The 15,690-nt window shown below is 45.3% G+C and overlaps 1 protein-coding gene across 5 annotated transcripts in view; it reads left to right on the forward strand.

Annotated features, from left to right (window-relative positions):
• Positions 1 to 15,690, forward strand: part of MMS19 (MMS19 homolog, cytosolic iron-sulfur assembly component) — a 45,288-nt gene that overhangs the window by 21,556 nt on the left and 8,042 nt on the right. For 3 of the 5 annotated variants that reach the window (XM_037729352.1, XM_017502757.2, XM_017502760.2), the window contains exons 4-18: positions 934 to 1,019; positions 1,390 to 1,464; positions 1,889 to 1,958; positions 2,342 to 2,470; positions 2,561 to 2,622; positions 9,513 to 9,599; positions 10,476 to 10,550; positions 10,927 to 11,004; positions 11,546 to 11,684; positions 12,247 to 12,401; positions 13,072 to 13,150; positions 13,737 to 13,862; positions 14,024 to 14,105; positions 14,453 to 14,553; positions 14,658 to 14,807. In XM_037729352.1, the coding sequence (XP_037585280.1) occupies positions 1,940 to 1,958; positions 2,342 to 2,470; positions 2,561 to 2,622; positions 9,513 to 9,599; positions 10,476 to 10,550; positions 10,927 to 11,004; positions 11,546 to 11,684; positions 12,247 to 12,401; positions 13,072 to 13,150; positions 13,737 to 13,862; positions 14,024 to 14,105; positions 14,453 to 14,553; positions 14,658 to 14,807 (1,282 nt within the window). In that variant the 5' untranslated portion in view covers positions 934 to 1,019; positions 1,390 to 1,464; positions 1,889 to 1,939. Of the gene's footprint in view, positions 1 to 933; positions 1,020 to 1,389; positions 1,465 to 1,888; positions 1,959 to 2,341; positions 2,471 to 2,560; positions 2,623 to 9,512; positions 9,600 to 10,475; positions 10,551 to 10,926; positions 11,005 to 11,523; positions 11,685 to 12,246; positions 12,402 to 13,071; positions 13,151 to 13,736; positions 13,863 to 14,023; positions 14,106 to 14,452; positions 14,554 to 14,657; positions 14,808 to 15,690 lie in introns of all 5 variants that reach the window. The other 2 variants (XM_017502758.2, XM_037729353.1) reach the window with 2 other exon arrangements.

Here is a 15,690-nt window from a genome sequence, read left to right on the forward strand (position 1 = left end):
TTAGTAGAGACGGGGTTTCACCATGTTGACCAGGATGGTCTCGATCTCTTGACCTTGTGATCCACCCGCCTCGGCCTCCCACAGTGCTGGGATTACAGGCTTGAGCCACTGCGCCCGGCTGGGTGGACCCAGTTTCTAATGGCATGCTTTAAAAAATGAAAACTTCCCAAGGACCGCTTTTCCTCTATCTGCCTAAAATAATTTCTTACTAATTCCTACAACATTCCTCCCTGTGGAGATGCCACACTAATTGCTGTTAGGGGGTTTTGGGTGACAACTTCTTTGGCTACTTCCTGCTGAAAAAGGGCATCAAATGGGGGACAACAGCTAGGGCTTCTCCTGGGGTCAATCTAAGGGTCCTTGGAAGAAGCACCACATGCCCAGCTTACAGCCTGTTTGGGAGGTGTGGGTGTGTGTGTGTATTATATCATCTATATAAATTTTAAAATATATACACAGAAAAAATATAAGATTTCACACATAAAAAAGAGCACATCATACACCCTGTTTTCATTAATATAGTTTTATTGGAACAGCTACACTCATTTATTTCCCTGTTGTCTATGCTACTTTTTTGTTAAAACAGCAGAATTGAGTAGTTGGGATAGAGACCGTATCCTATAAGCCTATAATATTTACTGTCTGGCCCGTTGAGAAAAAATGTGTGGACTCCAGTTCTGTTGAAAGGCAGTTTTGGGCTGAGAGTGGGTTTTACTGTGGACCTATATGAGAATGGATATCAAGAAATGTTCCCCTGTTTTTCTGATTGATCAAGTCAAAACACCTTCAAATGGGACAGCATAGGATATATGTCTTGTTGAAAGAGAAAATTTGTAGTGGAACCCAAACTGAAACAACCATTATAGACTTAGGCAAAACTGTTGGGCCCTCCTTGTGCCTATGTAAACTAATGGCTGAATCTGGTTTGTGCAGTGGTACACCTGATACTCTTCTGTGAGAACCGGCTGAAGGACCATCATCTTGTGATCCCATCTGTCCTGCAGGGTTTGAAGGCACTTGTGAGTTCTCCTTCATTTAATTACATAACATTGTTCAAGGAAGCCCCTGTCTAGTTCTCTCCTTGCACTTTGAGTGTGATGGTTCACATGCTGAGGAGCAGGTGCCCAAATGTGGGACTAAATTAGTGTCACCAACTCTACTTCTGTTTTCCCCTAGAGAGTAAAAGTGTACTTTGGGGGACTGGAAACCAGAGCCAGCTGGAAATTGCAGAGGATGCATCAGCTTAAGAAAGATTCTCACTGTTAGTACTTATTCCTTAACCAGGATGCAGTGATTCTCACAGTAGCTAATTAGGCCTGTTTTAGGGTTGTGTCTTGGAGGCTATGCTGCAATTCCTTCAGTGTTCACATACCTTCTCTTCTCCCCTAGAGCCTGTGTGTGGCCTTGCCCCCAGGGCTGGCTGTTTCTGTGCTTAAAGCCATCTTCCAGGAAGTGCATGTACAGGTGAGGGATAACAGTCATGTTGGTATTCTCCTCTGTCTCCACCCCTTGACATAACTGGGATTCAATAGCAAAAATTATTGCCTTCTAAGTTCTGAATTCTTTTGGATCTTGTGAATGTTTATATGCTCTTCTTTGCGACCAGACAAGGAGAGCTGTGCATGCCATAGATCTGACCTGTGTCCTCTTATACCTACAGAAAGTAAGGCATCCATCCATCAGGCTGGTTTGAATTATTAGCACCACTGATGTGCTGCTGAATCAATAGCCATACCCTTTCTTTGTAGTTCTTCTTAGACTGATCTTATGCTGGTGTAAAGAGCACTGATCACTTAGAGATTATGAAGCAAGAACTAGCTGTGTCAGCTGTGTCAGCTGAGGTATTCTTTGAGTATTTTCTTCACTTCCTTTCTCCCCCACGCCCAAGTCCCTGCCACAGGTGGACCGACACACAGTCTACAATATCATTACCAATTTTATGCGAACCCGGGAAGAAGGTAAGAGGCAGAGCCTTCTGGGAAATGTCAAAAGCATGCACAGCCTACTTTTTCCCCTATTAGTAGGACTCATTTTACCCTGGGATTATATAGAAAAGCTGGTATCCTGAGAGAGAATGATAAAGAGAAGGGGGGGTCCGCTCTCTCACCAGTGAAGTAAAGGAAGAGTAGAGTTTGTTTGAGCCAGTGTTTTAAATTCTTACCTCCACAACAGTGTGTATACTGTTGCACATCTCTTCACTGAGTACTCTCTTGGAATAGAAAAAGGGTCAGCCCTGAAGGGAAAGGGGAGGCAGTGATCACAGAGGGAGAACACAGGCCACCGGAAAGCCCACACTTTCTGTCCTTTGGGGCAGTATAGTAACCTTTTCTTTCCTTCCCAGAGCTAAAGGGCCTAGGAGCTGACTTCACCTTTGGCTTCATCCAGGTGATGGATGGGGAAAAGGATCCTCGTAATCTTCTGGTGGCCTTCCGCATCGTCCATGACCTCATCTCCAGGGACTATAGCCTGGGTACATTGTGGTAGCCATGATTAGCTGGTTGGGGCTTTATCAGATGAATTAAGCTGATAAGCCAACCTCATTCTTTTTCTGTTGCCACAGGACCCTTTGTGGAAGAGCTGTTTGAAGTGACATCCTGTTATTTCCCTATCGATTTTACCCCTGTAAGTAGCACCTTCATTGATTGATTCATATGTTTGTTGAGTATCTGCTATGTGCCAAGCTCTGTTCTGGGCACTGAGGGTACAGGTCAACAATCCCTACCCTCATTATTTTATATTTTAATAAACCAGGAAGTGGAAAAGCATTTGACATATAAGGAAGGATTCAAAGCAGCATGTATTTGGGGGATTCTTAAGCTCCTTAACATTGTATTTAGTGCTGAAGGCTACAGGATTGCAAAACACTGTTCCTGCCCTTAAGGCTAAAACATTTAAGTAACAATAGGAGATTAGGTAGGAAAATGAGTAGTGCTATAACTTTTCAGAGAAGAAAAGAGTTCGGTGTGAGCTAGAGTAGGCAGGAACTTACTTCACAGTTAAGATAGGATTTCAGCTGGTTTGTGAGGGATGCATAGGATATGATTGTGGAATTGAACAGGGCATCTCAGGCTATAGAAACAAAATGACAAAACAAAGAAGGCACAGTTGTGCACAGTGTACAGAAGGTGTTTGCTCTGACCCTCTCGGGCCTTCCTCCCACTCTGCAGTTGAGTTCCCTTCTACTGCCAAATACTCAGAGTTTCATCACTGTGTGGGTGTGTATACTGCAAGCATTAGTGGTTTGAAAGAAATAAAAGGCATTCTATTGCAGCATGCCAAATAGCATATTGACCTCATTGCCTTTATCGTGACGCCACCATCTTTGCTATAAGGAATTTCTTACCAGCTTATTTAGTTGCCATGTTCCTTGGGACACCACTTCTCTCCTGAAATGAATCTTTTCATCTCTCATAATTAGAATTCCTTTTTCTAACTCGGAAGAATTTATACCCTTGAAATCTTGAAAGATCCTGGTTTAGCCACCACATTCTTCTGTTTTTACTTTGTTTTTGTGCTTTTTGTTATTTTTTGAGATGGGGGCTCGCTCTTGTCACCCAGGCTGGAGTGCGGTGGCGCGATCTTGGCTCACTGTAGCCTCCGCTTCCCGGGTTCAAACAATTCTCTGCTTCAGCCTCTTGAGTAGCTGGGATTAGGGCACCCACCACCACACCTGGCTAATTTTTTTGTATTTTTAGTAGAGATGGGGTTTCACCATCTTGGCCAGGCTAGTCTTGAACTCCTGACCTTGTGGTCCTCCCACCACCGCTCCCAAAGTGCTGGGAGTACAGGCGTGAGCCACTGCACCTGGCCTTTATTTTGTGTTTTGTGTTGGTTTTGAAAAGATAATTCATTCACATGATTCGAAGTCCAAAAGGGTGGAAAATCTCCCTACTATCCTCTTTCTCTATAATCAACCAAGTTATCAGTTATGATTGTTATCTTTACAGAGCTTTTTCATCTCTGTATAAGCAAATGCCTTAACACCACCTCTCCAGAATCATAGTGTGTGTACACGCCGGCATGTACACACACACATTTCTCCTGTACTTTGCTTTTTTCACTGAACACTATGTCTTGGAGAATATTCCATATCAGTATATAAGTTAGCTCTTTCATTCTTTATGGCTGCATAATATTCCTTTGACCAGAAATAACAAATTAATTTCACTAGTCCTTTATGGATTGTTGATAATCTTTTGCTGTTATAAGCAATGCTACAACTTTCATACAAATGGATATAATGATAGAATAAACTCCTAAAAGAAATTGGTAGGTCAAAGAATATGTGCGTTTATAATTTCAGGGAGAGGAACAGTATTTCATCTTTTTTTATTTTTTATTTTTTTATTTTTTTTGAGACAGAGTCTCTCACTATCACCCAGGCTGTAGTGCAGTGGTGCAATCCTGGCTCACTACAGTCTCTGCCTCCTGAGTTCAAGCAATTCTCCTGCCTCAGCCTCCCAAGTAGCTGGGATTACAGGCATACGTCACCATGCCCAGTTAATTCTTTTGTATTTTTGGTCTCACTCTGTCACCCAGGCTGGAGTGCAGTGGCACAATCTGCGCTCACTGCAACCTCCGCCTCCAGGGTTCAAGCGATTCTCCTGCCTCAGCCTTCCAAGTAGCTGGGATTACATGCGCGCCACCGTGCCCAGCTAATGTTTGTATTTTTAGTAGAGACGGGGTTTTGCCATGTTGGTCAGGCTGGTCTCAAACTCCTGACCTTGGGATCCACCTGCCTCGGCCTGCCGAAGTGCTGGGATTACAGGCGTAAGCCACCATGCCCAGCCTCATCCATTTTTTTGAAAGGTTATACAATGAGCATGATTCAGCATTTAAAGGGTAAATAAATGTCTTTCATACCCCTTTACTGCCACTGTCCATTTTTCCATTAGAAACAATCACTGTTCACATCTATTTATATATGTTCACAGAGATAATCTAGGCAAAACAAAGTTATAGGTAATATTAGGAGAGTTTCTCTCATTCAAGCAGATTTTTGTATGTTATTCTCCATGGCAGTCTGTCAGAAGCAGAAAGCTCTTGTCAAGATATTAATTAAAACAGACACCTGGCTTTAGTTTGAGTTTAACTATTTGAGTTACAGGTATTCTTTATTATCTTATAAATTGGGGTTTTCTTTGTTGGTTTGTTTTATTTTGTTTCTATGACAGTCTCACTCTGTTGCCCAGGCCAGAGTGCAGGGGCGTGATCCCTGCTCACTGCAACCCCTGACTCCTGGATTCAAGTGATTCTTATGCCTCAGTCACCTGAGTAGCTGGGATTACAGTTGTGTGCCACCATGTTCTACTAATTTTTGTTTGTTTGTTTTTGTATTTTTAGTAGAGATAGGGTTTTGCCATGCTTTCCAGTTTGGTCTTGAACTCCTGACCTCAACTGATCCACCTGCCTCAGCCTCCTAAAGTGCTGGGATTACACACATAAGCCACCATGCCCAGCTACAAATCAGTATTGATTGCCTGCCATTGTAGTGGATCTGAAGAGTTTAAGGTTCAGTTTCTTCACTATGCCTATATGCTCACTCTAAGAAGGGGTTGGCAAACTTTTATTTTTTATTTTATTTTATTTTATTTTTTTGAGACGGAGTTTCACTCACGTTACCCAGGCTGGAGTGCAATGGCGCGATCTCGGCTCACCGCAACCTCCGCCTCCTGGGTTCAGGCAATTCTCCTGCCTCAACCTCCTGAGCAGCTGGGATTACAGGCACGCGCCACCATGCCCAGCTAATTTTTTGTATCTTTAGTAGAGACGGGGTTTCACCATGTTGACCAGGATGGTCTCGATCTCTTAACCTCGTGATCCACCCGTCTCGGCCTCCCAAAGTGCTGGGATTACAGGCGTGAGCCACCGCGCCCGGCCTTATTTTATTTATTTATTTTTTTGGCAGGCTCTCACTGTCAACCAGGCTGCAGTGTAGAGGCGCCAACACAGCTCACTGTAGCCTCCACCTCCCTGGACTCTGGTGATCCTCCTACCTCTGCCTCGCAAGTAGCTGTAACTATAGGCACACAACACTACTCTCAGGTAATTGTATTTTTCTGTAGAGCCAGGGTTTTGCCATGTTGCCCAGGCTGGTCTTGAACTCCTGGGCTCAAGCCATCCACCTGCCTCGACTTCCCAAAGTGTTGGGGTTACAGGCATAAGCCACCATGCCAGGCCAACTTTTTCTGTAAAAGGCCAGACCGTAGCTTTGTGGGTCATATGGTCTCTTCAACTCTGCTCTTATTGCACAAAAACAGCCACAGACACAGGAACAGCTATAGTAGCTATATCCCAATAAAAGTTTTTTTATGAACACTAAAATTTGAATTTCATATTTTCAGTTGTCACAGGATACTCTTGATTTGTTTCAAACATTAAAAATGTTAAAACCATTCTTAGCCATACAGTTTCAACGGGTTGCTTTTTACTCCTAATGCAGAGTAGATATTGGATCTTCCTTTGCCATCATGCTAGATTCCCTTATGCTTTTTTTTTGGATCAGATCTCCTATTTCCTGAGTTCAAATATTCATCATTTTGTGGTTTAGCCCTTCAGTTTGGTGGTTTATATTCTTTAGTATTTTCCTGAGAGAATGTATGAAGAAGTGAGAATTTTTTAGATTTTTTTAAACCTAAAATGTCTTCAATCTTTTCTCTCATCTTTGGTAGTATGGGTATGTAGTTTAAGAATAGGAATTCTAGGACAGCCACAGTGGCTCATGCCTGTAATCCCAGCATTTTAGGAGGCCAAAGCAGGTGGATCACCTGAGGTCAGGAGTTCGAGGCCAGCCTTGCCAACATGATGAAACACAGTCTGTACTAAAAATATAAAAATTAGCCACAGGTGGTAGTGGGCACCTGTAATCCCAGCTACTTGGGAGGCGGAGGCAGGAGAATCACTTGAACCTGGGACGCAGAGGTTGCAGTGAGCTGAGATTGCACCATTGTACTCCAGCCTGGGCAACAAGAGGGAAACTCTATGTTAAAAAAAAAAAAAAAAAGGGAATGAAAAAAAAAGGACGGGAATTCTCACTGGATGCAGTTGCACATGTCTGTAGTCCCAGCTATTTGTGAGGCTGAGGCAGAATAATCACCTGAGGCTAGGAGTTTGAGGCTGTAGTGCACTTTGATTGCACCTGAGAAGGCGGCCAGGTACAGTAGCGGACCCTTATAATCCCAGTACTTTGGGAGGCCCAGGCAGGTGGATTGCTTGAGCTCAGGAGTTCAAGACCAGCCTGGGCACCGTGGCGAAACCCTGTCTCTGTAAGAAATACAAAAATCAGCTGGGCGTGGTGTCCAAGCCTATAGCCTCTAATAATGGGGAAGCAGAGGTGGGAGGATGATGTGGGCCAGGGAGGCAGAGGTTATAGTGAGCCAAGATCATGCCACTGCATTCCAGCCTGGATGACAGAGCCAGACTCTATCACCAAAAAATAAAGAGTAGAAATTATTTTCCCCCAAGATTTTGAAGGCATTGCTACATTTAAATCTAATTATCTAGCTTTCATTTGCTATAGAGAAGTCTGAATTTCTTCTGTTTCATAAACCTTTGTAGTTACAATTTTTTCCTTCTCTCTAAAAACTGGTAAGTGGCCGGGTGCAGTGGCTCATGCATGTAATCCCAGCACTTTGGGAGGCTGAGGTGGGCAGATCACAAGGTCAGGAGTTCAAGACCAGCCTGACCAATACGGTGAAACCATATCTCTACTAAAAATGCAAAAAATTAACCGGGCATGGTGGCATGCGCCCATAGTCCCAGCTATGCAGGAGGCTGAGGTAGGGGAATCGCATGAACCCGGGAGGCAGAGGTTACAGTGAGCTGAGGTCGTGCCACTGCACTCCAGCCTGGACGACAGAGCGAGACTCCGTCTAAAAAAAAAAAAAACTGGTAAGTCTGGTTCTCCCAAATATATTGAAACTTCACAGTGATATGCCTTAGTATTGGTCTGTTTCATGCATTGTGTTGGGTACTTAGTAGCCGTGTCAATCTGGTAACTCATTATTAGTCCTGAAAATTTTTCTTGAATTCTTTAATTAATGATTTCTTCCCCTCTGTTTTCTCTGTTCCTTCATTTTGGAACTCTCACTGATCTTCTGTTGGACCTCTGATTTTCTGATCTTTTGTTTTCTATTTTGTATCTCTGTCTTTTTGTTACTTTATAAGAGAATTCCACAGTTTTATCTTTTCTGTCAAAGTCAAGTCATGAAAACAGAAACCAGACCAGGCTTGGTGGCTTAACACTTGTAATCCCAGCACTTTGGGAGACTTAGGTGGGTGGATCATTTGAGGTCAGGAGTTCAAGACCAGTCTGGCCAGTATGGTAAAACCCCATCTCTACTAAAAATACAAAAATTAGCTGGGTGTGGTGGCATGTGCCTGTAGTCCCAGCTACTTGGGAGGCTGAGGTAGGAGAAGCACTTGAACCCAGGAGGCAGAGGTTACAGCGAGCCGAGATTGCGCCACTGCACTCCAGCCTGGCCACAGAGCGAGACTCTGCCTCAAGAAATAAAAATAAAATAAATAAAAATAAATAAAAACCTGTAATTCTGAAAACATAGAAAGCCTTGATGGTTTCTGTGCTACGATGACAGACTGAAAACATAAATCAGGTTTTCCTGTTTCTCTTTGAAAACGCCACCAAAAACATACCAAAGGGATTTATTATTTTCTTTTTGGAGATGGAGTCTGACTCTGTCACCCATGCTGGATTGCAGTGGCTCTGTCTTGGCTCACTGCAACCCCTAACTCCCAGGCTCAAGCGATTCTCATGTCTCAGCCTCCAAAGTAGCTGGGATTATAGGTGCATGCCAACACACCTGCCTAATTTTTATATTTTTTGTAGACATGGGGTTTGCTCTCAATCTCTTGACCTTGTGATCTGCCCACCTCAGCCTCCCAAAGTGCTGGGATTACAGGTGTGAGCCGCCATGCCTGGCCAAATTACAGCTTTTTATAAGGGTGAAAAAAAATGGAAAAGTCCAACAAGGAATTATTTAGATAAAACCACAAAATGAAATCATAGCCATTAAAACTAATGCTGTGAAAGAATAATACCATTAAAAATGTTCTTATTCCTGTGGAGATTCCACTGCCTCTAGTGTCCAAAAAAAAAGAAAAAAAAAATGTTCTTAATGTGTTAAACCACATGTACAAAATGATCATTTTTAAGTACACATATTTTATACGGAAACAGTATATACTAGCACATAGTAACAATATATATCAGAAAAGAAAGCAATATACCAGAAAGTTAAGCCTGCTTATCTCTGAGTGGTAAAATGATAGATCAGATAGAAAATGTAGAATCAGATTTTTTAAAATGCCTAAAGACAAAAACTCCCTAGGAATATATATGGTCAAGCCTATCTTCTTGCTGGGGCCTCATGTCTTACTATCTTTCCTGATTGGGTATGAATATCACCCTTTTCTGCAGGGCTACCACGTTCAAGCCTGTGTTCAAGGTTAGTCTGAAATGTTACACAAACCCACAGCCCTTCTCCCTTTTCCAGCCACCTAATGATCCCTATGGTATCCAGAGAGAAGATCTCATCCTGAGTCTTCGAAATGTGCTGGCTTCTACACCGCGATTTGCTGAGGTGGGTCTAGCCAAGGTTAAGGTATATAGCCTCTGCCCATAGAAGGCTCTGAAAAAGTAGTAAAAGCATGTGAGAAGAATATCTGGTATACACTGTAGGGGATGACATCCTGCAAGCGTCTTGTGCGGCAGGTATCTTCAGAACTTCGATGGAGAAAAGTTTACCATCTCTTCCTTTGAAATCATAATCCAGAGCTGGGTGCAGTGGGCACACCAATAGTCCCAGCTACTCAGGAGGAGTTTGAGTGGAAAGAATCACTTAAACCCAGGAGTTCAAATCCAACCTGGGCAACATAAGGAGACCTCATCCCCCCACACAAAAAAATAAATAAACCCAATCCCTAAATGGTGCTGTCTTTTGAAATCCTATAACTTTGTCAGCTTGCCTGTTTTTGAGGTAGTGGGATTCTGGCCACCGCTTGGCAGGAAAGTTAGCTTAACCATCGTAGCTCCTGACTTGTAGCTCCTTGATGTAGTACCTGCTTCTGGGACTAATGGTTGACCTTGACGTGACTGAGGCACCACCCATCTCAGGCTTAAGATCTTCCTTCTGAGGTCGGGCTCAGTGGCTCACACCTGTAATTCCAACACGTTGGAAGGCTAAGGTGGGCGGATCATGAGGTCAGGAGTTTGAGACCAGCCTGACCAACACAGTGAAACCCCGTCTTTACTAAAAATACAAAAAGTTAGCCAGACATGCTGGCACATGCCTGTAATCCCAGCTACTCAGTAGGCTGAGGGCAGGAGAGTTGCTTGAACCCGGGAGGTAGAGGTTGCAGGGAGCCAAGATCGTGCCATTGTACTGCAGCCTAGGCAACAGTAGTGAGACCACGTCTCAAAAAAAAAAAAAAAAAAAAATCTTCTTTCTGTCCCACAGTTTCTGCTGCCTCTGCTGATTGAGAAAGTGGATTCTGAGATTCTGAGTGCCAAGTTGGATTCTCTACAGACGTTGGTGAGTGATTTTTCTCCTTACAAGACCAAGCTACCTTTTGACACGTTAGGGATGCTAAAGGATATAGATTCTTGGTAGACAAGGAACAGTTAATGGGCCTCAGAAGAGGATACCCAGGATTCGGGCCTCTGCGTCGACCTAAAGCCCCCAGCTACATATTGCCTTGTCCCATCCCACAGTAACTGAGGAAAGGCTGACCAGGACTCCCCTTTAGGCTTCAATTTTATCAACCAGGGTAATCTCCTACTTCTCTTTTCCCTGAATAGGACTATTAAAAATCTTAACTGGCTCCTTCAGGTGCCATTATGCTGAGGTGCCTGCATATTCGAGGATATCTGAGTGTGTATATAAGTGATAGTAATGATTTCCTTGGCAGAATGCTTGCTGTGCTGTGTATGGACAGAAGGAACTGAAGGACTTCCTCCCCAGCCTTTGGGCTTCTATCCGCAGAGAGGTGAGTGTTACTCAGATAAACTCACCACTGTTAATTCTCAATTGTCAGGCATGAGGGGAAATAATACATCCTGTCCTTTTCCCTCTGTCATCCCCAGGGCCAAGGTATTATGCCTGGTTATTCAGGAGGCAAGCAGGGGGACATAATTCTAGTTGAATGACGAGAGAGAGAGCCCCTATGTGACGGTCAGCTGCTTGGTAAGAGCAGTTGATCACCTTTGCACATTACCCAGTTCTTGTCCTTCTGTGGCAAGGAGTGCAAGCCATGGTGCCTCTGGCACCGTGGTGAATAGAAAGGTGAGCAAAACCACTGCTCAGAGTTGGCTTTCTGTTTCTCAGAAAATATGTGTCTCAATCCTGAGTGCAACTAAGGACTTGGTTAGAACACAGCAGCTGAGAAGATACTCAGCTGGGGTGTTAATTTCTATTGCTGTGTCCTAGAGGTTCTCACTCCCCTCTACAACAAGGAAATAGGCAGTGGATTGGGTGGGTCTTACCTGGTGCAGGCTTACCTCAGTAGCCATGGGATTCCTCCCTGACAGGTGTTCCAGACGGCAAGTGAGCGGGTGGAGGCAGAGGGCCTGGCGGCCCTCCACTCCCTGACTGTGTGTTTGTCTCGCTCTGTGCTGAGTGCTGATGCTGAGGACCTCCTTGACTCCTTCCTTAACAACATTTTACAGGGTAAGGGGCTGTGGCAGCCAGAAAGGGGAGTGAGCAAAATAGAAATGACATTCCTTGGCCAGGCGTGGTGCCTCACACCTATAATCCCTACACTTTGGGAGGCCAAGGTGAGTGGATCACCTGAGGTCAAGAGTTCAAGACCAGCCTGGCCAACATGGTAAAACCCCGTCTCTACTAAAAATACACAAAAATAGCCAGGTGTGGTGGCAAACACCTGTAATCCCAGCTACTCAGGAGGCTGAGGCAGGGGAATCACTTGAACCCAGGAGGCGTAGGTTGCAGTGAGCCAAGATGGCGCCATTGCACTCCAGCCTGGGCAACGAGCAAAACTCCATCTCAAAAAAAAAAAAAGAAATGACATTCCTTCAGGGCCAGTGACCTTTCATGTTAAGCCCCAACATGTTTGGTGATTCGGGGGCAATAACCCTACTTTGAATTGAGAACAACTGGAGTGTTAACTGCTTGGAAACTGTCTTGGGTCTCAGTCTCCAACCTCTGAGGAATGTAGAGGAGTCAGGCCGTTTGGCCTACTCCCCAGGTCTGTGATGTGCTGCCTTTCTAGACTGCAGGCACCACCTGTGTGAGCCGGACATGAAACTGGTGTGGCCTAGTGCCAAGCTGTTGCAGGCAGCTGCAGGTGCATCTGCCCGGGCCTGTGACTACATCACCAGCAACGTACTACCTTTACTGCTGGAACAGTTCCACAAGCACAGTCAGGTAAGGGAGCAGAATCTTTGGGGGAAATGATGGGGCCTGTGTGCTAAGTGCCCTTTCTAAGAGTGAGCTAGGCTTTATCTTGGGCCCACATAGTAGATCTTGGGTTTTGCTCCCATTAATTACTGCTGCTGCTTCCCTTACTTTTTCCCTGTCTCTTACATAAAAGGGTCATTCTCCCAAGAAGGGAGGATTGCTTGAAGCCAGGAGTTCAAGATCAGCTTGGACAACAAAGTGAGATCCCATCTCTATTAAAAAAAAAAAAAAAATTTTTTTTTTTTTAATTAGCCAAGTGGGGCATGGTGGTTGATGCCTGTAATCCCAGCACTCTGGGAGGCCAAGGCGGTAGAATCACTTGAGGCTAGGAGTTAAAGACCAGCTTGGGCAACATAGCAAGACTCCATCTCTAAATATATATGTAAGTTAGCTGGATATGGTGGCACGCATCTGTAGTCCCAGCTACTCAAGAGGCTGAAGCAAGAGAATCACTTGAACCTAGGAGATCAGGGCTGCAATGAGCTATAATCATGCTACCGTATTCCAGCCTGGCTGTGGCAGAGCAAGACCCCCATCTCCTGAAGAAACAAAAAAAGGATTCTCTCTACATCCAGAGTAGCAGGATTGAAATTTTTTAAAATATTTTTTGACTCCAGTACCCCTTGAAACATTACAGAGCAGTCAGCGGCGGACAATCCTTGAAATGCTCCTGGGTTTCTTGAAGCTGCAGCAGAATTGGAGCTATGAAGACAAAGGTAAGGTTGCCTTCCATTGCAGTGCTCTAGGGACTATTGAACACTGCAGCCTATAAAGTGGCAGGGCAATGAGTGCTGTGGAAAAGTAGTCTAACAATGTTCCTATTCTGAAGTTACAGCATGAGAGAACACTTAACAGATGAGATGGATGAGATCTGTTTAGTTTTCTCAGTATGCCTCCTGGACAGCTCTTTAAATCTGCCCCAGGAGGCCGGGCACGGTGGCTCACGCCTATAATCCCAGCCCTTTGGGAAGCCAAGGTGGGTGGATCACTTGCAGTCAGGAGTTCAAGACCAGCCTGGCCAATATGGTGAAACCCTGTCTCTACTAAAAATACAAAAATTAGCCAGGCATGGTGGGACCTGTCTGTAATTCCAGCTACTTGGGAGGTTGAGGCAGGACAATAGCTTGAACCTGGGAGGCAGAGGCTGCAGTGAGCCAAGATTGCACCACTGCGCTTCAGCCTGAGTGACAGAGTGAGATCGTGTCTCAAAAAAATCTACTGCAGGTTGTCTCTACATCACAGGTTAGTCAGGGATATGGAATGTAGTGGCTTCATTGTAACCTGGCCTCTGTCTCTCCCTAGATCAAAGGCCTGTGAATGGCTTCAAGGACCAGCTGTGCTCACTGGTATTCATGGCCCTAACAGGCCCCAGCACCCAGCTTCAGCTTGTTGGCATCCATACACTCACAGTCTTGGGTGCCCAGCCAGGTACATTGGTCATTTTCTTGTACGGCTGTTCTAACTGAAGAGCAGCCTTACTATCCTATTCTCACTGGTCTGGATGATTTGGGATTTCTAATAAGAGCTTGGAAGGGTTGTGGTAGCTTCAGGGGAAAAAAGATGAGATTCATGTTCCCTTCTAACTACAGATCTCCTATCTTCTGAGGACTTGGAGCTGGCAGTGGGTCACCTGTATAGACTGAGCTTCCTGGAGGAGGACTCCCAGAGTTGGTGAGAATTTAAAGCAGTGAGATGTAGAGCAAGCTGTTCCCTGCCTCTGTATTGGCAGCAGCAGATCAAGCTAGGACCAGGGCTCTGTGCTTCTGACTCTTGGCTCTCCTTAGGGGAGGTGAGCTCTGTGTTAGGCTCTGGCTGCTAACCAGTTGGAGAGATGTAGAACTGCTCTCTTCTCAGGCTTTAAGGAGCCCTGTCCAACTCAGTGGTGTAGGTACTTGAGTCCTGCTCTTTAGCAAGGTGGCGCTGGGAGCCCACACTCCTGAATCTGCCTAATATTAGACCTAGGCAAAGAGAACAATGAGCCAAGGCTCAGCCAATGCTCATCTGCTCTGCGCCCCCAGCAGGGTGGCAGCACTGGAAGCATCAGGAACCCTGGCTGCTCTCTACCCTGTGGCCTTCAGCAGTCACTTAGTACCCAAGCTCACTGAGGAGCTGCGTGTAGGTATGTGTCTCTCATTTTCTACGGCCCCTCCCTTCCCAGCAAGGCTTTGGGGCCTTTGTGCTTGCTATCACACAGTGAACCCTCATCTCATGGGTTGCTTTCAGGGGAGTCAGATTTGACTAGAGGTGATGGGCCTACCCAGTGCTCCCGGTATCTGTGCTGTCTGCAAGCCTTGTCAGCTATATCAACACATCCCAGCATCGTCAGGGAGACACTGCCTCTGCTGCTGCAGCATCTCTGTCAGGTGAACAAAGGTAACTCCCAGGAATAACAACAAGGGACTGGGCTGAATCCGAAGCTGTAGTCAAGTTGGGAGTTGATGCCTCTAAGGCAGTGGTTATAGCTGCAGCTGTACGTAAGAATGACAGAATCAACTCTTTTTTTTTTTTTTTTTGAGACAGAGTTTCACCCTTGTTGCCCAGGCTAGAGTACACTGGTGCCATCTTGACTCACCCCAGCCTCCACCTCCCGGGTTCAAGAGATTCTCCTGCCTCAGCCTCCCAAGTAGCTGGGATTACAGGCATGCGCCACTAGGCCTAGCTAATTTTTTCTGTATTTTTAGTAGAGACGGGGTTTATCCATGTTGGTCAGGCTGGTCTCAAACTCCCGACCTCAGGTGATCCACCTGCCTCACCTTGGTCTCCCAAAGAATCAACTCCTTAAAAAAAAATACTGATGCTTACATACAGCTGAATCCGCCTCTGAGGAGGGATGGGACTTGGGCAACAGTCCTGTTAGGAGTGCCCGGCCAGGGCCACTGCTCATGCCTGTTATCTCAGCACTTTGGGAGGCTGAGGCCTGCAGATCACTTGAGGTCAGGAATTTGAGACTAGCTTGCCCAACATGGTGAAACCCCATCTCTACTAAAAATACAGAATATTAGCTGGGCATGGTGACGCGCCTGTAATCCCAGCTACTTGGGAGGCTGAGGCAGGAGAATCTCTTGAACCTGGGAGGCAGAGGTTGCAATGAGCTGAGATTGTGCCTCTGCACTCCAGCCTGGGCAAGATTGAAACTTTATCACAAAAAAAAAAAAAAAAAAATGGGGGGTGGGAAGCTGGGGAGAGATAGCAAGGGGAGAAATGCCAGATGTAGGTGATGGGGAGGAAGGCAGCAAATCACACTGCCACGTGTGTT

Source organism: Cebus imitator, unplaced genomic scaffold (genome assembly GCF_001604975.1).
Source record: "Cebus imitator isolate Cc_AM_T3 unplaced genomic scaffold, Cebus_imitator-1.0 Scaffold299, whole genome shotgun sequence".
Lineage (NCBI taxonomy): Eukaryota > Metazoa > Chordata > Mammalia > Primates > Cebidae > Cebus > Cebus imitator.